The 27,932-nt window shown below is 40.7% G+C and overlaps 1 protein-coding gene across 1 annotated transcript; it reads left to right on the top strand.

The window, feature by feature from the left end:
- Positions 1 to 44: 44 nt before the first annotated feature.
- On the top strand, positions 45 to 26,212 carry LOC125292576 (cAMP-dependent protein kinase catalytic subunit PRKX-like). Its single transcript, XM_048239953.1, has 8 exons — positions 45 to 599; positions 6,514 to 6,682; positions 7,191 to 7,454; positions 8,771 to 8,890; positions 16,763 to 16,858; positions 18,629 to 18,686; positions 22,234 to 22,311; positions 22,520 to 26,212. Exons 1-8 carry the CDS (start codon positions 437 to 439, stop codon positions 22,643 to 22,645), a joined length of 1,074 nt encoding a protein of 357 aa, XP_048095910.1. The 5' UTR covers positions 45 to 436; the 3' UTR covers positions 22,646 to 26,212.
- Positions 26,213 to 27,932: the final 1,720 nt, after the last annotated feature.

The raw sequence follows: 27,932 nt of genomic DNA, 5'->3' as shown, positions 1-27,932 counted from the left end.
GACTCCACCTCCTCTCCAGTCACTGTTTACATGTGCATGAGACGTTATGCATTTGATCTCTAACGCCTTAATTGGACTGTGAGAAAACGCGTTGTTGTGGTGTTCGTTTACGAACGCGTTTTAATGTAGGCTACGTGTTTCGATGAAACCGGATAATTTAAAGGCGCTATCCTGACGCCAGCAACTTTGTTCATCTGACAGTGGCAATACCGCATAGGCTAGAGAGGAAAATTGGCAAAGTACAACTAATCCGATGCTGCAGAATAGAGCACTTGCTTTAGCCTGGACGGATATTTAACATAGGATTGAAGAGAAGGAAGGAGAGAAGATGAAACTATTGGCCTGGGATAGACCTGACTATACCAGATGCAAAGGCTATTGCTCCTGAAACTCCGAAATCGTGAGACCAAACGATAGCACGGATGGTTTTGCGAGTATGACTGCCGCAAAAGCCACCACAGGAGTAGGCGACTCAGGTCTCCCCCGGGACAGTGACAAGAGAAGTGCCAGCAGTGCCTCACCTGCTGGTGCAACATCACTGGTAGTGAAAAGCACAAGGGGATATTCGTTAGACGACTTTGATACGGTTGCTACTGTTGGTGAGTAGCCTACAACTCATGTATGTTATGTGGATATTGTTGTTATCGTTTAGTTTTCATTTCTCTTTTTTATTTTTCTCTAACTTCGTAATGCATTTGAAAGAAATTTCAAGCTCACCCTGATCATTAATTTGATGCTGTCCTCACGTGGCTTCAGCGGTTTAAGTGCTGCATACAGTAGGCTATGAGATCTCGGTGCTTCGTCGTTTTTGTCTGTGCCTTCCTTAAGTCCAGAAACAGTGGGGTGAAATCATTTTTATCATATGGTCCGGCTGTGTTTTGTGTCCTTAGCTACCTGCAGATGGCGTAGATTCATTAAGTGAAAGGATTCCAGGTCCTTTTAGAGAAACTCTGTTCACATTACGAAACAAGACTTAATTAGTTAACGCCTAAAACAGAACTCTACGCCTGCATTCAAGTCAATGGAAAGTAAACAAGTCAATATAAATGTGCTTCATTTAGGCCCAATTGACAGTTTCCTTAGACATATGGAGTATCTTCACCTGGGAGTTTGGTCAAGGAACTCATGTAGGCTATATTCAGTGGTGTGATAAATGTCACTGTGATTTCAGAAAATAGGCCTATTCAGACCCTATCACCTTAACATTATATGCTGCACCCTAGGCTAAAATCATCTAAATGAATTGTTTCCCTCATCAATATAGACAATACATGATAGGCTTTATGGCAAAGCAAAAACAGGATTTTAGAAATGTTACTGTAGTTGTTAGATATGTTAAAAATATTTCTTAATTTGAAAAATAAGTTGAAAATTAAAACATGAAATTGACAAAAGTATTGATGTGAGATGATGTGACAAGCAGTGTACCCCAGGAATTGGGAATTTTCCATCCTTTCCTGAAAATCCTCCACTCTGTCAGGTTGGTTGCAGACAGCCGGTGGACAAATCAGGTCTCTCTGATTAGGCTCAAGTCAAATGTGTTGTGTTCTTGGGGTTTCTCTGGCTGGAGCCCCCAGGTGAAACCCTGAGCGACCAGTTCCTCCTATGCCATAGTCCTATAGTGGATACCCGTGCTGGGTGTAGAGGACTGCAGGACTGCAGCGTAGGAACCCAGACTCTCATTCTCTTTCCTGCAATCAGCTTGTCCCTATTAGCGTCACCAGCATAGCATAGCATTGATCAGCATAGTGATCTTGGTTGGCCAGCTGCTCCTCTAGGACTTGCATTGTGTTAGCTGAATGCTTTATGTGCAGGGTCATTGTCCTGTTGGAAGTTAGGCCCTGCATTAGGTTTTCATTGCGGATATCTCTAATGATGTACTTTGTGCCGATTAACTTTCTTCATTTGGGGTTACCGCCAGAGTCGGGGGTGCACTCAGCTGGATTTATGAAGGGTGATAGTGCACTGATCTCTCCCCCCAATCTTCTGTTTTCACTATTATCGAACCAACTTGTCCACGGTTTCTTGCTGAACTTGAAAACCTGCTGTTGCTTGTTGTCTAACTTCCTCTTCCTGCTTGGAAATAAACTCAGGAGCAGCCTCCTCTCTGGCAGGAGAGCTTTGTGCCACACATTCCAAACATCACCTGAACCAAATCCTGCTGCTCTTCTCTCTAGCTGCCAAATGATGCTGCTGTTCGCCAAGGCTGCCTGCAGGCTGAACAGCGCTGGATCTTCAGACTTCAGCAAAGTCGCCTCCAGGCTCACCTTAGCATATTTCAATTTCCCCAAAAAGCTAGTCACCGATAACTCTAAAATCAATTTCCCTTACAATGTCACACTACTTAAAACAGCACCCCTAAACTGCCACCATACACGTAGCCACAACAACCTAAATTGTAAGCTGTGCTTTTGATTTACCTCAGTGGTGTTGGTAGCCTTGAAAATTGATCTCCTGACCAGTTTGCCCTGCCACTCAACATTGAGTTATACCATCAGCTTCTCTGATGTGAAACAAAATCTCTTCATCATGAAAGTGTTCTAGCTTTCCTGTACTAATAGACAGACGTCTGCATTTGTTGGATTTAACCTTCAACCTTTTCCGTTTCAGGTTATCATTTAATTTATCTAACAGCCACAGAGTACTGTATACAGGTCTTACTCATATACATATTCATCTATATGTGTGACATATTCTGTACACAATGCATTATTTGGTAATGAAATAATTTGTCATGCCTTTAAAATACATTTTTATTTACTATATTGAAAGCACTTCACTTCTGAAAGATCATACGGATCGATGAGCACAAAATGCACTTTTTACCCATATGACATGCATGTTAGACGGAAAATTGCATTATTCTGAGATGGTAGGTTGAACACATGTTTTAGTGGTAATGCCACTGAGGTTAATCCTGTTACTGAGGTAATACATTCACATACATTTATTAATTTGCCAGGTGTTTTTATCCAAAGTGAATTACAACAAAGTTGTACATTATTTCTTACTATCAACATCAGTAACTAGGCTATATCATTTACTACAGCAGCTGCTGCTATAATGATGAATGTTGTGCTATGGCCAACATTGAATCCAGATTGATAAGGACTTGAAATAGAATTTGAAGACAGAAATGTATAAAGCTGTTTATTTTACAAAGGATAGAATCAGGAGCTTGGAGACAGGTCTGTAGTGGTTCAAATCACTTGAGTACCCTCAGCTTTATATGGAGGGTGGGCAGTAGGGCTTGGTAATATCAATACACCAAATAACCACCTGACCTGCCTAGTTTATTGTGATTTCCCTCTACATTCTCTTTATACTGTCTTTTGGGGGCCTAGAGTGCCAATGGTCAGGGACACACTGTATTCAATGCCAGAGAGCTTTCCCACTGACCCACAAAATATTCAGCAAAAGGGCTCCCCTGTCCATGACACCATTTCTAGTGGAGTAGAGTGAGCAATCTTAATGATGTTGGTATCTTGCTGTATCTCATTGGTAACTTGTTACGTCTGGGGCTATTTTAAGAAACATCACTAAAAATAGCTCTTAAGCTGCTGTGTGTAATTGTAAGTAGTAGCTATACAATGTAAATAAACAACCGTTGTAGGCCCCCAAAATACCACTAGGTTCTGGCCAAGGCCCTGCTTTTGCAAGATGTGTTATTAAAGCCATCGATAATACTACAGCGAATATTAAGCTCATCCTCTATCCGTTTAGCCACAAGCACTTCATGATGGAGCATACAGTGTGTGAAAATTGCATTCAGGGCTTTCTGCTTGATGAGAGCTGTCACTCCACTGTTATTCCCAGTCATAGCCACGGCCGCGTTTGAACACACTCCCACACAACAAGACCAGTCAAGTCTATTTGCCTCAGTATACGTGTATATACTCTTTTGATCCCGTGAGGGAAATTTGGTCTCTGCATTTATTCCAATCCATGAATTATTGAAACACACTCAGCACACAGTGAGCACACAGTGAGGTGAAGCACACACTAATCCCGGCGCAGTGAGCTGCCTGCAACAACAGCGGCGCTCGGGGAGCAGTGAGGGGTTAGGTGCCTTGCTCAAGGGCACTTCAGCCATGCCTACTGGTCGGGGTTCGAACCGAAGCGCTAAGCAGTAGGCCACGGCTGCCCGCAGTGTACTCGTCCAAAACTTGAAACCGCTTTAGCACCAAGCCTTGGAACAGACCATACTCCAGCAACATGCAAGGTCCATCTAGAGGTGCCATGCCAGGGACCTCCTTGTTACGGAGCCCACCCTGCAGAGAGACAGGAACATCTCGACAGGGGTGATGAAGCTATCATGCTACAATGAGGAAGAAATTTCCGAGATCCAAGTGCAAATGGCAGGCCGATTCAGAGCATACAGTAGTCTACAGAAGAGACGGCAGTCCCAAATTGCCCTGGCCCTGGAAAGCAAACGCCCTGCGGAGCAGAGGAGCAGCTAAACTGGCCAACCATCCCCACAAAAGATCCCTACAGCTATGCTGATGATGCTATTCTGGACATCCTCAGTCAGATGCATAATATCATAAATGGCCACAACAACAAAGAGGATTGTCTGAAGAATTTGTTGGCATTTGTGGGTGCCCGCATCAAGGGTTTGTCTGGTTATGATGCTGATCGGATCATAAATCACAGCAAAGAAGAATTTGTTGAAGAACCCATCATGAATGTGGAGTGGGGTGGGTCTGGGATGCCGGACACTACTGTTGAACCTTCTGGATGTGTCTTGGGCTAGTTCAATGAAACACCAAGAAAGGAATGTGCCTGCTTAGTAAGTCTGAAATGTTCATGAAGGCTGTTCTGTTGGTGATGCTGTTTTGCGTACAAAGGTTGCTTTGTTGGTGAATTTGTTGCATTGGTTCAAGGCATTCAGGCTACTGGCAGCACATATGTATAAGTATATATACTCTTTTGATTTGGTCTCTGCATTTATCCCAATCCGTGAATTAGTGAAACACACTCAGCACACAGTGAACACACAGTGAGATGAAGCACACACTAATCCGGCGCAGTGGAGCTGCCTGCAACAACAGTGAAATTTCGAGGGGAGCAGTGAGGGGTTAGGTGCCTTGCTCAAGGGCACTTCAGCCATGCCTACTGGTCGGGGTTCAAACCTGAGGCGCTAACCAGTAGGCCCGCGGCTAAAGAGTGTACTAGGTCCAAAACTTGAAACCGCTTTAGCACCAAGCCTGGAACAGACCATACTCCAGCAACATGCAAGGTCCATCTAGAGGTGCCATGCCAGGGACCTCCTTGTTCACGGAGCCCACCCTGCAGAGAGACAGGAACATCTCGACAGGGGTGATGAAGCTATCATGCTACAATGAGGAAGAAATTTCGAGATCAAGTGCAAATGGCAGGCCGATTCAGAGCATACAGTAGTCTACAGAAGAGACGGCAGTCCCAAATTGCCCTGGCCCTGGAAAGCAAAACGCCCTGGAGAAGAGAGGAGCAGCTAAACTGGCCAACCATCCCCACAAAGATCCCTACAGCTATGCTGATGATGCTATTCTGGACATCCTCAGTCAGATGCATAATATCATAAATGGCCACAACAACAAAGAGGATTGTCTGAAGAATTTGTTGGCATTTGTGGGTGCCCGCATCAAGGGTTTGTCTGGTTATGATGCTGATCGGATCATAAATCACAGCAAGAAGAATTTGTTGAAGAACCCATCATGAATGTGGAGTGGGGTGGGTCTGGGATGCGGACACTACTGTTGAACCTTCTGGATGTGTCTTGGGCTAGTTCAATGAAACACCAAGAAAGGAATGTGCCTGCTTAGTAAGTCTGAAATGTTCATGAAGGCTGTTCTGTTGGTGATGCTGTTTTGCGTACAAAGGTTGCTTTGTTGGTGAATTTGTTGCATTGGTTCAAGGCATTCAGGCTACTGGCAGCACATATGTATAAGTATATATACTCTTTTGATTTGGTCTCTGCATTTATCCCAATCCGTGAATTAGTGAAACACACTCAGCACACAGTGAACACACAGTGAGATGAAGCACACACTAATAACGGCGCAGTGGGCTGCCTGCAACAACAGTGGCGCTCGAGGAGCAGCGAGGGGTTAGGTGCCTTGCTCAAGGGCACTTCAGCCGTGCCTACTGGTCGGGGTTCGAAGTCTGAAGCGCTAACCAGTAGGCCACAGATGCTACGCCATGGTACTATGAAGTAGGGCTATTACGACTCCTGGGTACAACTTACGGCGCGTTTGTGACTGCCACCAAATGTGCATTGTTGAAACCTGTGTCATGTTGTTTCATGTTAAATATGATTGGCTTTGATTGGACACTGTTGGATATACCCCACCTCCAACACAAGGAATTTAACACCTCTCCTGTATCTGAAATTCAATTAGCAATGAATTCTAAATGTGTCTCTGTGCTACAAATAACTGTTTATTCATTGAATCTACATATTGCATTTAATTTCATATACAGTCATTCATCTTGCACAGTTTTGCTATGTTTCTGCATTTTCTGTGTCCGTAGGGACAGGTACATTTGGTCGTGTGGTTCTTGTCAGAGACAGGAGAACGAAGCGTTATTATGCACTGAAGTCCATGAAGATTGCAGATGTGATTAGGTTAAAACAAGAACAACATGCCCACAATGAAAAAGAAGTTCTTATGGAGGTGAATCATCCCTTCCTCGTCCAACTGTGAGTTGCTTGGTTGTCAATAATTCAATAAGTCCAAAGGGAATGCTTTCTACAGTAAATGGTTGGAAATCAAGTGGGAAACAAGGCTTCTTTTTAGCAGTTTGTTATGTAAAAAGGTGTTTAGTTTACTGTTCTTGACAAATGAATCAAAATTATTGCTAGTCACAGTATCTGATAGATGGAAAATCTTGTAAACATTCTGAAGATGTATTTGTCAGCAAGCAGACCAGAATACTTTAACATCTGGTGTGATTGTCCCACTTGAGAGATGGCAAGCAAGGGAAAAAACATAAGCTGAAACAGCATATTGTGCTGTAAAAAATGCTGTCCTAATGGTGGTGTAATTTATCAAATATGATAGTGAATCCTCCTAGCCTACCATAGTCTAGACTATTGTAGTAGCCTATGTTTTAAGATTTTCACAGAAGTGACTTCCATGATGCTTTTAATTTTAGGATGATAGCACTGTGAAACTACATTGAATGAATGGAGGCATTTCTGCCCTTAGCTTTTGGACCCATCATGATGACCGGAGTCTTTACATGCTGATGGAGTATATGCCTGGGGGGGAGCTTTTCAGCTATCTACGCAGCAAGGGCAAGTTCAACAATGCCACTGGACTCTTCTTCTCAGCGGAAATTGTGTGTGCCATAGAGTATATGCATGCAAAGGAGATTGTATACAGAGACTTGAAGCCTGAGAATATACTACTGGACTGTGAGGGGCACATCAGGCTCACAGACTTTGGCTTTGCCAAAAAACTTGCGGACAGGTATGGATTACTTAATCTCCACCACCGATGACATACCTTTAGTCCAATCCATATTCACTTTACAATAGATAACTAAATGACAATTAGTCCTCATGAACATTTATTCAATTTCCATGTCAGGTGGAGCTCACTGTGCAGAGAGAAAGTCCCAGTAAAGTTAAAGGTAGTACTAGCACGAGTGAGTGCAACCATTAGGTTTTATATAGGAGTTGGACAGCTCCTCAAAGGGTATATTGCAATTTTGCAGTCACCATAATTTGTTACCAACTTAAAACTGTCTTTCATGGTTTGAAAAAAAGGAGAGAAAAAAACATCACTTTCCTCACAGAGGAAATATGCCAAATTTACTATGTTGATGAAGTAGCTGAATCATCAATCTGTTGGTCATCAATTATTAATGTAGATTTTATATTTGTTTTACTGAAGAAACTGAGGAATTACCACCTTTATTTATTCTAGCATGTGATGCAGCTCACTGTGTCTGTTAATGGATGGGAGCAGTGTTCTCAGTAAGCAGACAGGATATTCTGTTCAGTGCAATATGCATCACTAGTGCCATCCAGTGGATACAAGCTTGAGCAAAATAATGATTCTGCCAACTACTTAAGAAATTGACTGCAAAGTCACATAATAGTATAATCAATTCATTGATGTAATTGACACAGTTCTACTTGTAACATTCTCTCTAACATTGCACTTTGTAAATTGATCCATTTGTAGACTTCACCGTCTTTAGATACTTGAAAAGCAGCATTGCCAATGATGTATTAATGACTCCTTTATTACAAAAATAGAAGAAGTTTGCGTGGGTAAATGATAGAACAGTGTTAAAAGAAGGAGATGGAAAGCAAGAGTTTCTATCTTACATTCGAATAAAAGGGTTCTGTATATTTTTAAAAGACGACTCTGTTTTGTGGAGACATGCAACGTTACTGCATATGTGTGCTGTTAGGAAAGTTTAGGTCGCCTGATAGGGAAAGCACAGACTGACAGGTAGATATCGCTGATCAGTTATATTGCTACCTGTGGCTAAAAAGCACACCTGTCCTGGCGTTTTGGGCTCACAGTTAGGGCAGACTTGGCAGAAGTTGAGGGCTGCACACACACAACACACACTCATCTACACATGTCAGGACTACTTCCCTTATTTCCATCAGGAAGGAGAGTGTAGGATTAGAGGCTATGTTTTGATTTATTATACATTATGTTTTACATTTTATGTGTTGGTTAAATCCAACCAAGACTAATATTCTCTTCTTTTGGAACTCTATGCCTGACACTTATGCTTTGACAAATTCTTCCTCTCCGTATTTAAGAACCTGGACTCTGTGTGGTACTCCAGAGTACTTGGCTCCAGAAGTCATCCAAGGCAAAGGTCATGGAATAGCAGTGGACTGGTGGGCTCTGGGGGTGCTCATCTTCGAGATGCTTTCTGGGTAAGTTTACGTGAACGTCAATGGTATTGGCCAAAAGCCTCCCTGATTATTATTGGATTTCCTTTCAACTACGGCAGCCATAGTACACACACTCATTTCCCATGGTAGAGCAGACATCTACAATATGGTACAGTCATTTAAGTGTCACGATGTGAAATAGCAGGAAACCTCTCAGACAGCACTACTAAAGCTGCACTGCCTGGCGGACAGTTTGCCTCCGTGTCCACTGTTCACTTGCCAAGTTAGTCATTGTGGTGGGTTGGACAGAGAAGAGGTTCATTCAGAGTTGTGAGGCTCATATGTCAGCGTCTGTGTAAAGTGTGCTGTCCTCACCAGCATGGGGTTATTAGTCTTTAAATAATAATACTGCTATTTGTCCAATTCCAGACTATGAAATCGGTAATTCAATATGCAACTGGGAGGTAAGTCAATATGATAGAATTTATTAGACCCTGCTGGTGTCATTAGGGATAGCGACTATCTTACTGAGTTGGCTGAGGTGAAACAGTTTTCTTCAGAACTTCAACTCAAACGTTTATTGTGATATCATTTTTTCTTCTGCTTTGATTGTGTTGAAATTCAACACATATTGACATGGTATAGGATTATTATACATCTTCCAACATTTTGTGAAATACGTTCCCAGTCTAATGTTCTTGGTGATGGACGTAGGTTAAAAACTATACCCTCCTGCCACCAGAGGTCATCAGAGGGTTGTAATTGAGACCTACAGTGCTGTGTGCTCTGAAATCAGCTGTCCTAAAGAGGTTGATTGATTGATGGAATTTGTATAAGCCCTGTGGAAGTCCACATAATTACAGCATCTTAGAATTGCAACTAAACAGTTCATGTAGTAATTAGACTATTTATAAACAAAATCTCAAATCATAGAGGAAAATACCCTCTACCCCCAAAAATTTGATAGCCATGTTAGCTTAAAGGATTTGGGTACACTCGGTTTGACTGGCCTACATTCGGCTTGGTTGTGTGAGTAAATTACCTTAATTTCCTACAAATAAGCAGCGGATGTTTGGATCAACGTGCTTATTGTGATGCCAATGGTAATTGGCTTGGGACTGGGACTCTTACTCAGGAAGAGGTTATAGTGCATTGAGTGTAAAATGTTTATCACATTTAGAATAAGAGGGATTTTTTAACAGCTGATTTTATGGCCGTGCTCAGAGAACCCCCACGTACTGACCCAGAAAGACACTGCACTGAGACTTTGACAGTGTGCTCTCTCTCTCTCTCTCTCTCTCTCTCTCTCTTTCTTTTTCTTTCTCTCTCTCTCTCTCTCTCTCTCTCTATCTATCATTCTCTCTCTCCATGAATGCGTAGCTCAGTGCTGGCTTTGTATTAACGCCTCTGCACAGTTGACCCACTAAAGTGAATTGGATTGGATTCCAGTCACAACAAAAGTGTTAATGAGTTTAATAACAGCCTCTCTCAACATATATCCTTTAACGGTGCTCTTTGTCAATTTGCAAATGCATATTGCTCTGGCAAAAATGCCTTTATTTACAATGAGAGACTTCTTGTCTTTTTCCCTTACTGTGGCCTGCTCTAGTAAGGGTTAGGTTTACCTGCAGGCTAAGAGAAATGAACACATGCTGTGTCTATTGGCACACGCTCTGTGCTTCCACTGACGATGCTAAGAGCACTATACATACTGTATATCCCCTTCTGTCTGGCTAAATATCTACTTCCTCAGAGTAGAGCAGTTGACCTCCTCTTCACACTGGTGCCCCCGGGAGCCTCTCTGATGGCTTCGGCTGATGTCCCCAGCAGCCTGACTCACCCTGCCTAATCTGTGTGTACCTTTCACAGGCCCCGAGTGCTCCTCTGACCCCATTCCCCCGCAGCGTGGCCTATGTGCAGCGGCGGCAGGGCAGGAGACCGTGTTATCATTGGCTTCCAGTCGGCTCCTTCTTGGCAATGGCTCAAAAAGGAAGGAAGTTTGGCTTTCCATGGTTTTGCTTTGCCATGCGAGCAAATAAGATGTCCCCGTCTGAGGGGAGGCCGCGCCACACCAAATTAGTATGGGAACTGGCAGAGGAGTTCTGTGCTGTTATTCTATTTATCTGTGTTGGATATCCGTTCAGAGATGAGTAAAGCACTTAATCCAGGATGACATGACTGGAAGAGTTTTGAGCATGACACTAGTGATTCTTAACTGCCTTGAACTTTGCAAACACAGGCACCATTCTGACCTCTTTAGCTTTAGATAACGGGAGGTAAAGGCTGCCAGCCGCCTTACATGTATATGACCAAAAAACAGCCCACCACATCTAGTCACAGTAAATCAGGCTTTCTTTGAAGTGTCTGCCCCTAAAGTGAATGTCCTTTGCCCATGTGGTTGGGGGTTGCAAGGGGGTTCAGCCGTTTGCTCAGAAGCCAAGACTAATGTTCTCTAAATTCTAAGGTTTGAAAAGTGTAATGATGGCATTTTGTTTTGTCAAAGGTCTCATTCTTCCACCTTGAAATATTTAGCAAGGCTTGCTGAAAACCACCACTTATTCCTTGAGGTGATGTGATGCTGCAGCTTTAGTCTTGACCCTTGACACATTACGTAATGCTCTAAACATCTGGGTCACTACTGACAAAGCCCACCAAATGCCTCATGATTTGTCTACATAGTTTGGAATATCTATGTAGTCACCCTGCACTAGCTTCACTCAGTAATTTGAGATCCAGATTTGGAGGTAATAGTGGCTTGAAATCTGGAATTGAATATAATTTATGACTGCAATACTGCAATACTGGAAATCTTTAGGTAGCTTTACGTAGCTGTCACAGCATCTTTTACCTCCCATTTAATTGCCATTTTACAGCTGCTTTCATTTAAAGTGACATACATGTGCTGTTTGGAAGTACACTTATTAACTAATACACTTAGTCAGACAGTGGAATAAGAATATTCTCTCAATAATAATTCTGATTATGAGTATTTTATTATGACCGCCGCGCAGCGAAGCTTTAGTCAGAATTTTTTTTTTTTTTTTTTTTTTTTCTTTTCTTTTTCGATGCCCAAATTTCCGCCAATGATTCCCGGGACACTGAAGGACCGGGGTACACGAAACTTGGTGGACATGTGACCCCACATGGATAGCATGGAACCATCGTTTTTCGTTTTGATCTGTAGCCCCCCCGCTGAATTGGACCCCCGAAAGGAGGGTAGGGCAGACACAGTTTTCTGTGAATATCAAAAAAACCGTGAGGGTTTAGGAGGACCATTTTTTTTTTTTTTTTGTATGTTGATCTCAAGGGGCCATGTCAACCCATTCCATAACCACTCATTTCATGTATAGCCACCTAGTTAAACACAAAAAGTAAAATGAGGTGGTGTAATTGAAGGTATCTGTGACCTAACATAGTCAAAACTGCACGAAATTGGAAGTGTAGGATCATTATGACACCCTCTGTATGCACGCCAAGTTTTGTGGAATTCCGTTCATGGGGGCCCACACAATAAATTAATTTATGTTATTATACACCAACTGGCCTGTAGGTGGCCGGAGACAGTTTTTGTGTGAATATCTCGAGAACCGTAGGGCCTAGGAGGTCCACCTTTTTTTGTATGTTGGTCTTAAGGGGGGCATGTCAACCCATCCCATTACCACTTATTTCATGTATAGCGCCACCTAGTTAAAAATGAAAAGCAAAAAAATTAGGTGTTTTCATCACAATATCTCTGGCTGACAAGGTCAAAACTGCACGAAATTAAAAGTGTAGGATCATTATGACACCCTCCGAATGCATGCCAAGTTTTGTGTACTTTCGGTCAATGGGGCCCTACAATAAAATAACTTATGTGTACATTTAGTGACGCATACCAACAAGGATTCCCGGGACACTGAAAGACCGGGTACACAAACTTGGTGGGCATGTACCCCCACATGGATAGCATGGAACCGTCATTTTTCGTTTTGATCTGCAGCCCCTGCTGGACTGGACCCCCGAAGGAGGGGGTAGGGCAGACACAGTTCTCTGTGGGCAGACACAGTTCTCTTTTATGGTATGTTCGTCTCAAGGGCCCACATCAACCTGGCTCATAATCACTCATTTGTGATTTGCACACCCCGTAAAAAAAATGAAAATGCACTATTATTCTGCTTTAATCGCCCCTATCTTCAGTTAAGATGTTCAGAACTGCACCAAATTTTATGTGTATGATTGACCTGACATTCTCTGGGGGTCTGGGGGTATTTTCAGTAGAATTTCATCCATGGGGGTCTAAAAATGAGGTTATGTGTACCCCATGGGGGGTGCACACATATAAACATGCACACACACAAAATTAGGTATTATGATACATAATTACAAATTTAGGATGAAACAAAATAAATATTCATCATCATCATCATGGCTACATTTTCAGTATTGGCTATAAGTATCGTTAATATTTTTAAATATTTTTAAAAAGATCTGAAAACATACCTGTACAGGAAAGCTTTTAGTTAACTCATCTTATCCTGTAGACTACATTTTGATTATTCTACATCTGCTACATGGAGGCAGCCAGCCCAGATATTAAGTCAGGTTCTGCTCAAGGTTTCTTCCTGGAATATGGGAGTTTTTCCTTGCCACAGTTGCCATATGGCGGCAGGGTTAAGGCTGCCAATGACTTAATTTTCTATATTTTGATATATTCATAACATAAAATCAAAAGAAAAAAGCCAAAATAAATATATTATTGTGTTACATGCATCAAATCACTTTGGCTGCATTTTTATGAAAGTATACAAATAAAGCTTTATTATTATTATTATTATTATTATTATTATAAGTAGTCGTTTTGTCCACTAGATGGCGATCGTTGCAGTGAGGCGTAATTTTGTTGGAAGTTAAAAGTGGGTTGGGGAAAAACAATGGACACTTCCTACAAGGACTGTAATTTACCGCAGCTTAACATCTAATAAGGACAGGACGATGTTCACATGAAGTGTAATTCCCATTTCTTCTTGAAGCGGAAATAAATCTGAGGATGTTTATCGGACATGCTTGGTTTTTACTGCAGGTACGCGTTAATCTTGTAATATCAATAAGGACATAGGTAATGTTACCGTTAGCGTTGGCTGAGTGATGGAGGCCCATTTGATTGATTGCATTTGTAGAAAACTATAAATGCGGTTATACCAAGCAAATTGATAGCAGCACTGTTTGTATCTTTCGACTGTCATTTATTGCACGTGCTACAAAATCATTCTGTGCAATGGAAGATTTACCAACGCGTTAACCGGTCTGATACAGTTTTGCCTATACATGCGTGAGACTGAGGCGCCTGTTTATTTTGTTTTAAGTGCGTGCAGGGTGTGAGAGGGGAATAGATGTGCTTTGATTCCAGCTTTGGTAGTTGTAGTCTGTGAAATTAAAAAGCACGGTGTGTGAAGTATCCAAACAATGACACCTTCATTTCATTATGGCTGCTTTTAGCAACACACCTTAAGCTACTGTGTAGTGGGTCCCATTTAGAAGTGGCTACTTCATTCAGCTTTTCTTGACTCATGGAGCTGCGTGAATTTTATTACAACTTTTCGCCCGCGATATGGCAGTTTAAGTCCGCTTTGATACTGTAAGGTGTAAGCCATTGGTTTCCAAAGGAGATTTTATTTGTGTCGCCAGCATAGCCTATTGACAATTTATGTTGTAAATAGGCCTACCTTATAATCCTACCTGTAGCTTAGGGAAGCTAACAGCTTTCTATTAGGATCTAGTTTGTTAGTTACAGTTTTGTCATAACTCCCTAATGCATTTTTGCATTTAGAATAGCCAGAGCGTGTATATCTCAATCTGAAAATTAAACAATATCGGTGCCTATGGACTAGGCTGGGTGAACCCAGCCTGGTCTGCCTGCTATTTATTTTTGATTTCTTAAAAGATTGAGCTTGGTCTGATGAAAGCCAGACTAGCCATGGACCTCAGTTACACAATGCAAGGGAACATGAATCAGCCTATATTTGCACGAACAATAACGGACAAAAGCTCTTCAACTTTGGCCCGTTAAAATGTGTATGAACAGTCTAGCGACGCATTTCATCAAGGCCCATTTGGACATGTCAGTTATTTGCACCACTGGTTAGATGTAAAACAGCATTTCGTTTCAGACTACTGTTACTTAATTTGTGCATTAACAATAACGTTTCAGACTACTGTTACTTAATTTGTGCATTGACAATAAAGCATTACATGAACTAAAGATGACTAAAATCTTATGTAGAAGAAGAAACATTCACAAAAATCCATCCATCCAAAAATGACCTTTGTTTTGATAGCTGTTGAAAACGGCATGGAACTGACAGAGATGTTTTTGTTTATAAATACATAAAAATAAATAAATAAATAAATAAATAAATAAAATTATGCTGATACCTTTTGCTTTCCCCAAATACAATGTAGCCTACAGGTGTAAGTGACCTTTCATCAATCCAGTTGCAATGGATGAACTGGGATGAACTGCCCTACTTGTGATTGTTTAGAGATTTTAAAGGTTTTATAACAATGCTACATCTTCTTTGGCTATTCTACAATCTATTCACCTTTTCAGCACCAGTAGGCTACTTTCTGTGCAGCAAGACACACACACTCAGGCATGCCAAACAAGCATACACAAAAGTTTCAAGAGTGGGGATGGAGTAAAATATGGAGACAAATTGAAGTGTGATTTATTTTCGCGGAATGGATGTACAGGACTGAGCGGCGGTCATATTTTGTACCGCTATGCGGTACATCTAGTATTTTTAGTAGTTATGTATAGTTATATGTGACATTTTCATAGTTATGTGCAGTTATGTGTCGAAATGAAAACAGCTATGCTAACCTTGGGTAGAATATATCCCTGAAATGGGACTTTGCACGACACGCTATGAAAGAGTAATGTTGGCAAGTCACAGGTGTTACATAAATACAGAGGACTTGCATAACATTGTGAAAGTCTGCGTGGCCATCCATTAGGCATTGCGTGAATAATGACCGTCTGGACAGATTCGGAGCTGGCACACGACCCCATCATGTCTAGACTGGGTTGACAGGGTCGTCCTGTCACACTCCAGGAAGCCTCCTCTGCCTTTTCTGTCGTACCTACAGTAGGACTTTTTTATCCCGTAGAAGCCATTTGTACCGTTAGTCTGTCGCCCACTGACCTGCAGACTAGATTTAGAGAGACCTCTGGAACTCTGGGAGCTCTGGTGTTCACAGTGTGTTTAGAGGCCCTATACCCTGCTAAAGCCATCAGGCCTATTGCATGAACAACCCTTAGCCAAAATTCATTAAAAAGTCATAACAGCTCTTCTCCCCCTTGAACCTCTAAATCAAATCGCTCCTCGTTATTTCCGTCATAGATTGGGAAAAAACATTTGTTTTATGCTAATTTTGGGACAGTAACATAGTATACATCTTCATAGGGTGTCCTATCAGCTATAAAATAATTCACCATAAAACCATAAAATCCTGTTAATGATCATAAATAGGCCTGCACTGAATACTGTCTTGTACAATGTTCTCAGTTGGCATCTATGCTTATTTGAAAAATTTTTTTTTCCAGACACCGACTATTTTCTTAAATAATTCTATATCAGTTGAGTTCATGCTAAAGACAACAACACAGCGCTGTTCAATTCATTATAGCCAGTTGAACTTACTTAATGGTTACACATGATCTACCTGAATAGCAGCATATACATAAACCTAATTGTTTATGTATATGATGGCTATTCAGCCCATACAGCTATCAAATTTCAGGATATGATTAATGTGGTTATTACCTAAGCACATTCTTACAATTTTCATTTTACGAATCATTTAATCCCACCAGTAACTTTTTGGCCATTCACTAAGTGATGTATGTTTAATTTATGCTCCCCCTTTCTGTTTCAGGCATCCTCCCTTTTTTGATGACAACCCTTTTGGCATTTATCAAAAGGTTCTCTCTGGCAAGCTGGAATGTCCTCGCCATCTGGATTTCTATGTGAAGTAAGAGCAGAGTGTGTGATGGTAAAAGTGCCTTGATTTCTAAGAAATGTCTCCAAAGGTTATGTTTCACCTGTTTGATCCGGTTAGTGTGGTCCTCATCCTTAATTAATCTCTGAAGATATGGCTGTTATTTTTATCTAATCCTGCTAATGCATTCATGTTGTGTTTATTGTGGTCCTGATGATCTTAATGAGAGTGACCTTCAAAGAGCCCAACATAGACCTCCTTTTGAGTCTGGTGTGTGTTTTAGTTCCAAGCCACACAAACAGATGCTGAAATCAATCTGCTGCTAGAATTAGAGAAACTGTAGTGATCAAAGAAATAGAGTTAATTTCTCAGGAAAAAGAACATATAGCAGCCTGTGCAATGTGTATTGAATGTCATATGTGTGTGGAGGGGTGATTTATTACATGCGTTTACTGTAAATCACCAGAGATATTCAATTTGAATGAAGCATGATTGCATGAAGTATTGTGAAAGGTTTGCACTAAACTGATATTAAAGCAATTGCCATCAAACTTCTACGGCTTATGCCTTTGCCTTGACAGAAAGGTTGTTACATTAGATCACAATAGAGATTTAGACAGCTGCTGGAAGAGCTTTAGGAAGAGCAATAATCAACAATAAGAATATTAGTATATCCACGTTCCTTTCAGCTGTCTAAATAAAATCCATACCGTAGATGTTTGATTTCCTTGAATCTTTTATGTCAGTTGTGAATCAATTTTAATGATGTTGAACGAAGACATGTCAGTTGTAAATCAATTTTAATGATGTGAAACGAAGACTTACACATGCAAAAAACTGTTAAGGAGCAAAAACAGGGAAGCTTTGATGAAATGTCCATCATGAGTAGTTGAAATTAGGGCGTTTGGCATTATCAAAGGAATATATCAACAAAACGTCAGTACATCCTGTTCCTCAGGATAAGTGTTCCTCACTTCACTGTTGAATAGCAAATGTAGGGATAATATTTTCAAATGTTAGCTGACAGCTGTTGCAGTGCTCTGGAAAATGGAAACGAAAAAGAAACAAACCTAGTATCAATTCATACTGCATGCACAGTATGAGTGCTTGTCATGTGGTTATGAGATTTACAGAATTCTACACAGATTTGGTATATTTCCTCTCAATCTACATAATGTATTTTATGTCATTTCCTGTCTTTCGCCACGTGTATGATGTTCATGTTTAGGGAGACTGATATATTTTAGTCACATAGTGTTGTTGAGGACTCTTTTCTTATTGGTTAAAGGAAAATTCTGTTATTTAGCACTTTAAGTCCCTTTTCTACTGAGTGGTTAGTGGTGTTCGTTGATGTTCCAAAACAAGTAGCGTAGCGAAATACAGTTTCTGTCGTTAATATTACTGCACCACCGTCTTTGCTTTAGGCTCAGATATTGAGTGGAAGTTTATACACGGTTGTGAGGTGTCTGAAAAAATAGTTCCACAATAGCAAATAAGACGGTTGGAAATCATACATTGCACCGATATATTTGAAAACAAACGTTAAGGGTTGTTTTAGGACATGTTTGAGCATGCCTGTAGGCAGCCACTCTGACTAGTCAAAGGCGATTCAAAACGAGTCAGAAAAGTCGAGACAGGACCAATCGTCAAAATTTCGGTGTCCACCACTCTAGTTCATCCAAAATAAACCAGAAAAGGGACTCAAAGGGCTAAATACCGGAATTTTCCTTTAACGTTAGTGGTCATTGTTTTTAGCTATGCTCCTTCTCTTCACTCAGATATTTTTTCTGTTGTCTTTTTTAGAGACCTCATCAAGAAGTTACTTATTGTTGACAAAGCAAAGCGACTGGGGAACCTAAGAGTAAGTGGGCACTGTGGCTGTAAAGTGAACAAACTTCTGTCTTAACCTGGAATGCCAACCCATTTTTTTGTATGTTTCAAAGTGGTTTCCACCCCCTACTTCCCTCTCAGCATGAGAGCTACCGGCCAGTGGAGACATGTTGTTTTTCGGCTGTTTGTGCGTTCTGGAGCTGACCACCCCAGAGTCTGTGGGATTTATGGGGTGAGGTGTGTCACTGCTTGACCAGAAGCTGCCTCTGATGTATTTTATGATGGCCATTAATGAGCCTTTGCACCACTGGGGTCAAGTACATTTAACTCTTTGTGGTGCACAATTGAGCCATCATGGGTCAGTGCGATTGATGTATGGGGATTGTGGTATGTATGGCACTTGTGAAGAGCCACAAGGTCCACACCATACCTGAAAAACACCCATCAGTGGGAAATAGAGAGATCAGTTCTCCATTGATGGAGATGATTTAGCGCAAGAGTTTGGGAGTTTAGTGGCCTCACATCAGGGTCAGTGGTCCAGCTGAGAGTGTCCATGTTAACACTCGTCATGGTCAAAGGTCAAGGAGTTCTCACCTAGGTCTGAGTCTGTCTCATCTTTGTCCTCTCAGTGAGGTTTCCTAGGGCTCAAATGCTCAACTTGGTGTCTTCAGGGCTCTGAATGGCTGGAAGGAAGCACAGCTTTAGTTCAGTACAATGTGTATTCAGTAAATCATTATTGCTCTCATGGAAGAATGAAAATAATTATATTGTATGCATTTATATGTTTGCTCAGTGTGCTGGACTGTCGAGTTTATGACGGAGATAATTCTGTAGTTCTGTAATGGGGTGTTTTTAGTTCTCCTTGAGGTTTTGACTTATAAAAACTAAATATAAAGTGGCTGTATATATGCTAGGAACAGTAAAGTTATTTGTGCACTCTAAGGTATACTCTGAGTTTCAAACTCTTTAATTTCTTAGTTCAGCTATAGTAAGACACAAGAAAAGGAAAAAATCCAGTCTGTTATAACCACCGTAAACAATGGCTTTGCCATGGTTGGACTTGTTTTTCCTGTGCCGCCTTTTCTATGACTGAATTTAAATCTGGGAAAGCTAGTATTGTGCTACTAAAACAGCAAGTCACAGTTTTATCCTCTGGACAAATAATTTCAGGCAGACAAGAAAAAGATTGTAAAGATTGCTTTCAGATCCATTTGTCGCACAATATCAGTGTCCTCTGAAAATTAATAATTACTGAAGTTTTACTCAAGAAATCTATTGATGAAATCTGTTGATGTCTTCTTGATAACCCAAGTGAAATGCTCATGACGGTTACTCTGTTGGTGATGTTGTGCTTTTTTCTGTTTTGGTTCTTTGGTTAGGCATTCAGGCTACAAGTAGCACATGTTGTGTCGCGACTGACTGCCACTAACCAGTTGAGTACTGTTGTTGTCTTTCGCGTCCTGTTGTGTAATTTTAGGTAGGCTTGGTTGGCCTCTGTGGCAGTGCATGTTGTACCATGAGGAGTGCCTATACATGTACAGATCCAACATGTGGCAACATGTGGCATGTTTGCATCTGCCACTAGCCAATTGTGCATTGGCGTGGAATCTCATTTCATGCTGTGTAATGTGAAATAGGTGTGGTTGCTGATTGGCCATTGTGGGAAATACCCTACCTGTAGCACAAGGAACACCTTAACACCTGTGTATGTCTGAAACTGTAAAAGGTATTGACATTTCCATATCTTCAGTTGTCAAAGCCTGCCTGAGGCCAATTACACCAGGGTATTCTAGGTTCCCATTTTATAAGATTAGTATCAAAGGAAATAATGCAGCTTACTTTATTTTAGATGTCTGACGAAGCCTGGTGTCTAAATATCTATGAAACAGTAGCAGAATCACTAGGCATTTAGATCAGTAGTCTGTCATATTTCAGTTCTTAAGTTCTCTCACTCCCAGGAAATATTTGTCAAGAAAAAGTTCCTGAACATTGTTGCTTTCAGTTCCAGACCTCTATGCCTCTTGACATTACAGCTGGTTGTTATACTGTGTTAGTCATGTTAGAGTGAAATACACAGCTTTTACATGTAAAACAACTCACTCAAGATTTCACATGCTAGTACTTAGAGGTTGACTGCTGCACCAACCGGTCATTATGTTTTATGTTGTAGTAAGGATGATTTGAATTCCATACAAGTAACACAACACAAGTATTTTTGATTTAGCCATTCTGGACTACAGTATGTATTTGACTGTTACATAATACAATCACATCTAGTTTTTAATATGAATTTACAGTTACTTATATTGAATTAAAACCTGCCCTTTATGTAGGCCAGCCTTGTCCAGGGAAGCCAGTGGGAAAGAGCAGATTTTCTGGGCAGATCCACTGGAACATCTGGTGTTCGTACTGTGTTTGTGTCTGTCTCTGTGTTGGTTTATCATGCCTGTAGGAAGTTCTCCCCAAGCTAGCACAGGGCAATTCAGTGCTTTCTCAGAGAGGTGATCCAAGTGTGCATACAGTGCAGTCAGTGAGATAGCAGCTGTGTTGACACAGATTACTGTGGAGAAGCACTCCTAACACCCCCGCTCTCCATAAGCAATGTACAGAGTTGGCAGATTGCCCACTAGATCCATATAAATTGTTATGTCTTTAAAAGAACTGTAGGTTTATGTCATCATACCTTACACCCTTTACACATCAGAGTGAACTGGTTCACAGGTGGTGGGCAATTGTCACTACTGTACATGGGTCATGGAAGACATTGTGTCCTTTAGTGAGAAGGTAAGACGCCTTGCTCTGCAAATAGATTTTCCCAAATACGGCCCTCTTTGTATTTGATCTCATTTACTCCACAGGGCACAGGCATCCACATTTGTTAATAGCTGATGTTTATTAAATAGCATGTACAGTATATAGTTCTCTGTTGTTGAGCAAACAAAACATAAAACCAAGCAACATTTTACAAGAGATGTCTCACTTGCACTTTTGTGAAGTGTGTGCTATCAGTGAGGAGGTGTGTATAAGGTGTAAGGGAATAAGGTGTGTGATTCCCTTAAGGTGTAAGGGAGTAAGGGAATAAGGTGTGTGATCTTCCCAGATGGGTGTGCTTGGTAACTGTGCTTGAGATACGGAGTAGTGCTTGTGTGAGAGGCGCTGCGTCTGTCAGCTGAAGATTCCCAGAATCCTTACTGCCAGACACAGGCACTGGGAACCAAGGCAAGCTGTGGGGGATCATTTTATCATCATTTGTGTTATGCCTCCTCCTCTGAACTTTCCCATGGAAACACAACAGTAAGTGGGGTCTTAGCCACAAAACCAGGCTTAATGGAAACAAAGAGGAGGACGAGGGTGCCATGCTCCTACATGCATGACCCACAGGAGCTCTAATAATATACTAGTCATGGACATGATTTAGGACTTCCAGCTACAAGTGGAACATACATTGAAGTGCTAAATAGTTATATTTAAAAATAGTTTTAAAAAAATGTATGTGTGCTTAGTCATGAATATATTTACTCATGAATACATTTAAATTAAGTCATGTACGTAAATGATGACTCATTATTTCTTTACAGAATGGAGCTGAGGATGTTAAGAGACATCGATGGTTCAAGGCTGTTGACTGGGATGCTGTACCACAAAGAAGACTTAAGGTGATAAGAAAATACCTTCATTGTGACTGGAGTTTCAGTACAATCAACTTTGTAGTAATCTAGACTAATTAATTTAAAGCTCTTTGATATTTATTTCTAATCCTGCAAACAAATGACGGAGACAATGCAAAGCCTTAACTATTCAGTTAGACTGTGAAGTCGATCTGACTGGCTCGCCTGTTTATCCCGCTTTAATCCTTTTATCCAGCCACCCATAGTCCCCAAAGTCACCCATGAAGGAGACACATCCAACTTTGACTCTTACCCTGAGGAGAAGCGGAGGAAGGAGCCTCCTGTGTCTCCAAAGGACCTGGAGACGTTCAAGAACTTCTGAATGACCATTTCACTCTCTCACACAATATTACTCCTGTATGGTACTCTAGCTGTAGAGGAAATGGATAGGATTGTATTGCTCAATGACCTGCAGAGTAGTCGGTTCAGTTGGGGGCATGTACTGTAACATGGCTTGATGCTGCATGCATGTGCAGATCATTGTCAGTTGTTCTTTTAAGTAGGACTCAAAGCAGATGTGGCAAGGAGTTGCACCATAGTTTCTCTTTCCCAGAGAATCACTAAGAGGAGAGACCCTTCCTCTTGTCTATTGTACTGTATTCACATGGTGTTTGACCAAAGACAAAGAAGTGATATTTGCCTTCCACAAAGGACAATGGAGATCAAACACCTAAACCTACAGAGAATTGACTGTTTATGAGGTGGAATTTATACGCTTTATGGTGGCACTGTTGAGAAACTGTAGGACTGGAGAGACATTTATAGATGCTTCACGAGTGCTCCTGGTTTCTTGCATTGTTTGAATGCATTCCATGCAGTGGCATGACTAAAAAAAGGTCTCTGTGGGTTCAACAAATCCTTTCAGTCAGAGAGCTTTCACAGTCACAGTAAATTTGTATTTGGCTTCTTGAAGATTATTTTTATTTTGGTGCTTTGTGTTCTCTAGCGTACCTACATTATTCAGGTCATCCCTCGCTTGCCTGCAGTCTGTTTAAGGGCCAGGGGTCTGGTCTTTTGGCCTCTGGTTACAAACAGTAGGTTTAAGTGGACTATTCTAGACCTATTAAAAGTAATGAGCTCCACAAAAGCTTGGTGGAGATGAGCCCCTTTATTCTTTACTGGGCTCTCTCAGACATCCCAGGCATGTGGGGACCTCTTCTATTAGGGCACAGACATGTGGAAGTTCACCTGGCCTGAACACTGTCACCTCAGGAGGCTTGTTTACTGGCATAAGGGCAACACAGACTGTGCAGTAATGCTATCAGTATTCAGCGTTGGTGTTGGACTGATTCTACCAACAGCTTCTCCAGAGAAATAGGTTGCACTGTGTGTCTTCTTCCTAATGTTATGGTTATTTGAAGGACACCTGTTTATTGTTTGCTCGCTTTGACAAAAACAAGCACACAGAGTAGCCAAAGGCATTGATAAATATATGAAAACTACCTTACAAAAGCTATAATTATTCTACAGAATTGTTTTTACTGTGATTTGTATGCAGGAATAAATGGTATGGATAGGTCGACTAGCTCTTTTCACTGCAGTAGATCTGCATTTCAACACTCATTCTCGCTGCAGATGGACTTGTATAATGTCTCTGTTTTATGTCTGTCTGTAGATGAATAAACATTTGCAAGGACAGTAAGTGGAAAATATAGAGTTTATGGATTGTTGTCAAAGTCTTGAGAAAGAGCAGCTACTGCTCATCTGAATCCAGATGTGTTTTAATTAAAGTGACCTCCCATCAGAGGTGGAACTCATTCAAGTCTTTTGTCGAATGACAGAAGCACTTCATGGAGCTCTTTCAAAGCCTCGAGCCACATACAGAGAGAAAGCCAAGCGTAAATGCAATCAAGAGACGTTGGAGATCAATTGCTGTTTGATTGCTCTAGCCACATTGAGAGGCTGCTTGAGACTCATTGTAGCCAGATGTTGAAAAGGTACAAACTCATCCTTTCCAAGCGGTGATCGTCATCCTCGCTCCTCTCAGTAGCAATAGAGCCTGCTTACTGCACTGAGGAGACAGATGGACTATGGAAGTTGTACCATTTTCACCCTGTTCTCAGTCAACAGAGTTATTATACATCCTGTAACCCAGAATATTGCATGTCAACACATGTTCTTTTTTACCATGTTGGTGAACAAATGTTCCTATTCTATCTTCTGTTGAATGACAGGTATGTGTTGTTAGATAATGGTGCATATTTTAGTGTAAAAGAAGTGATCTATGTTACCTTCCATGTTGGAGATTTGAATATAGTCAGGATGATGGTATAGCAGTATGGCTGTCTGCCATTATTTCCACCTGTATGTGGATACGTGGATACATTATATATTAATAGTGTGTGAATGTGAGACTCATGAAATTAGAACTCAACACAAGGACCTCTGTGTGTTTTATTCAGAAGTTTGTGAGCACCATAATTCCCCGCCTATAAACTGAACTATATACATTGATTTTGCAAAATTTCTTGGGCTATGAGGTTAATACACAGGGGAGGGCTATACATGGGAATGCATGCCTTTACTTCATTCTTCTCTCTGATTAAAGCACTGATCTGATTCTGATTTATTGGGCTATTGGGCGCTGTGGTTAATACACAAGTGAAGTCAATACACTTTTTAAAAAATTAGTATTTGCATACAGTCATGCGGTTTGTACAGAGCAGCTAATACATGGGACATTACTGTGTGTGTGTGTGTGTGTGTGTGTGTGGGGGTGGGTGGAATTTAATATCTGTTAATGGCCCAGCCATGCATATGTTATTGTAATGAGTAGCAGATTGTGGAAATACATGTAGTGTTTTTGAAGCATGTTAACTGGAATGCTGTGAACCTCTGGTTTCATGTTCCTATTTCTCTCTGAATATATGATGCCTTGGCTAAATGAAATCGTTTGGCCAATAACTATTGTAATAATCCAATTATTCTCTTGAACACGAAAATGAGCTCTGGGTTGAAAATGGCAAAAGGTGTTGAAATTGCTCACATGTTTATTGTTAGTCAGACCTCCTCTGTTTGAAATAGTTTCACTGTGTGAGTAATTTGTGCTTGGTGGTCTGTTCTCTGACCCAAATTTCATTGTGAGTGCACATGTATACCCACACTGCTGTGCACAGTGTGTCTGTTTGGGTGTTTACTGTAGCTTGGGCCTAATTTACCTCCGCGCAGCAAAGTGCATTAACTAACCTGCATCGCAAGTCTGTTTTCATGTGCTTTTATTCCCTCCCTTTCCTCCACAATTATTTATAGCCAGCAGGTTATGTAAGCAGCACACAGCACCGTTCCTGTCCAGATTCTGACAAACAGTTGGTAAAAAGCTTATTTCAGCACTTGGCATATTTTAAACTTGACATTACAAAATGCACTTTTCCCTATAGCTGAGTCAAACACTTCTTTAACAGCTGTTGACCTTGAACATACAAAACATATGTAAATGTATGCATAGCTGTAATAGTCGTATTCTATAAGACCAGCATATGCTGTGAAAGATGGAGTGACATATACATTAAACAATAAGATGAACAGCTACATAAAATAAGTCATCATGGCTGTATGGCCAGTCATGCATATTTAGAAACAGCCATTGCCTTCAACATGAGTTTTCATGTCCTGGGATGACTGTGTTTGCATACCATACCATGCCTGTCAGCATCAAATATCTCACAGCAGTTTGAACCTTCTCAAAAAGTCTATTTTGCTATTCTGTTTAGTCTTTTTCAGTGCCTTAAATATGGCATCATGTGCAACTATACAGCTCATAGTGTACTGGAGAACAGCACAGTAGTACAGTACATTCATGATTCCAGCTATCGTATTCTGGCTGAATATGTTGGTATACTATTTAGATTAAAAATGTTATAGGGTGAGATACCATGCATGTTTTGCACATTCATTAAATTATTATATTCATACCAAATTTTTGAAAAAGTGAAATGTTATTGGTAGATTATGGTACTTTAATGTTGTAAAGAATGTGCTTACCTTTTTGTGTTTATGTGATACAAGGAGGTAGGTGACAGGTAGAAGTCAGTGTCACCTTGGATTGACTGCTTTGTATTTTAACAGAAGGGATGATATTGATGTCATCATTTAGTACGGACAAATGTATGGAAGTATGTTGGATAGGCCAGTGGAAAGTTTCAGAACACAATTGATACTATATGTTTAGTTAGATCTCTCTTTCCCAAACCTTTGAACTGATAGTACTGTAACTTAAACAAAGTTGCATCAATTAATGTCAGAATTTCAACTCTACAATGTTTATTTGAAGTTAAGGGCTGATTTGTAAAGTAAACACTAACAGATAGCTATACCTGTAGAGAGACAAAAATGATTTCAGATGATGAAAGAATTACAGTAGCAATGTGTGTGGTTAGATTATGTCAAGGACTGCTTATTCTGATTTAGAAAACCTTTGGCAGCATGTCTGACATTTGTAAAGTCTTTGACTTTTAAAAAATGTAATGTAAATATTAAAAAATATAAGTTGCATTATACCTTGACAGATGTGTGGAAGCACTGCCATGCCCGTACTGGTAAACACGGATGACTGCATGCTCATGGATGAAGGATAGAACTAGTTGGCCATAATATTGCTCTAATGTGACATGTTGATCTGTAACACTGGACACATGGGCCCTGTTAAATATGGTGATCCTGTCACATAATGATTTAATATTATTTTGATAGATATTTTGTGATGGGTGTTTATTTTCTTTGATCGTCTGTGTTGTGTTTCCTTTGCTTTGTCTTTTTCATTTAACATGTTTGTCTGTTTTCCACATTTAAAAGTTGCCACAATTAAATGGATACATATGTCAACAAAGCAGGCATGCTTCCATCAACTCAAATGAGCACATTAAAACCCTCAGAGGACACCTGTTTGTGATTACAGTAAATTGCTCAAGACTTTGCTTCAGTGCCCCATCTCTGCTTCTTGGCCCCATAGTCTTCCTTGTTGGATTTAAAAAAAAATGGCTTTGGTGATAGCAATAACAATGGACCAATGGACACTAACCAAACAGCCTGTTTGCTCCAAACTAATAATGATGTACGGATTGACATAGACAAACCAAATTCATTATGCTAAACCCATACTGTGAGCCTGTGACTGCATGGGATCTAATGCACAAGAGGATTACAGTGTAAAAGGCTTTTACATTGTGGTCTTGCATATGTATAAAAAATCTGTTTTTAGAATCAACCATGCTATTATCAGGTACAGGTCCTTTTATTTATGGCAGATGTCTTCCCTCTTAAACATTGTAAACCACTGCATGGGAACGGTTCCTCAAAGTCAAGAATACAATATCTTCCAAAGTCTTGGACTGGATCCACCTCAGCCTCCGCTTTGTGAGGAGGGCAGGGCCTGGAAATATTCATGTCATTGAAGTGAGAACAATCTGATTGAGCAAGCAGACATTGTCTCATTCTTCAGTGATTCAGGTCTATTTCCTGTCAGAAGTATCCCACACAAACCCCCAAGAAGGCACCTGCCTGACACTCCGCAGTAATAGTCTGGGTCTGATTTTGGAGAATGGATTAGACTGCTGGTGTAATGCCAGGTGACTCAGCCTAGCATGGTCGCTATGGAACAGAAACACTGATAT

This window comes from Alosa alosa, chromosome 3 (genome assembly GCF_017589495.1).
Source record: "Alosa alosa isolate M-15738 ecotype Scorff River chromosome 3, AALO_Geno_1.1, whole genome shotgun sequence".
Classification (NCBI taxonomy): Eukaryota; Metazoa; Chordata; class Actinopteri; order Clupeiformes; family Clupeidae; genus Alosa; species Alosa alosa.
Note: the sequence above shows the minus strand (reverse complement) of the source record. Positions and strands in the feature narration are given on the sequence as shown.

What these genes read in the sequence shown, in the direction of transcription:
- LOC125292576 (XM_048239953.1), top strand. Translation starts at nt 437, where the DNA reads ATGACTGCCGCAAAAGCCACCACAGGAGTAGGCGACTCAGGTCTCCCC. An exon ending in TGATACGGTTGCTACTGTTG is followed by an intron (nt 600 to 6,513) that starts GTGAGTAGCCTA and finishes CTGTGTCCGTAG; the next exon opens with GGACAGGTACATTTGGTCGT. An exon ending in TACCACAAAGAAGACTTAAG is followed by an intron (nt 22,312 to 22,519) that starts GTGATAAGAAAA and finishes CCTTTTATCCAG; the next exon opens with CCACCCATAGTCCCCAAAGT.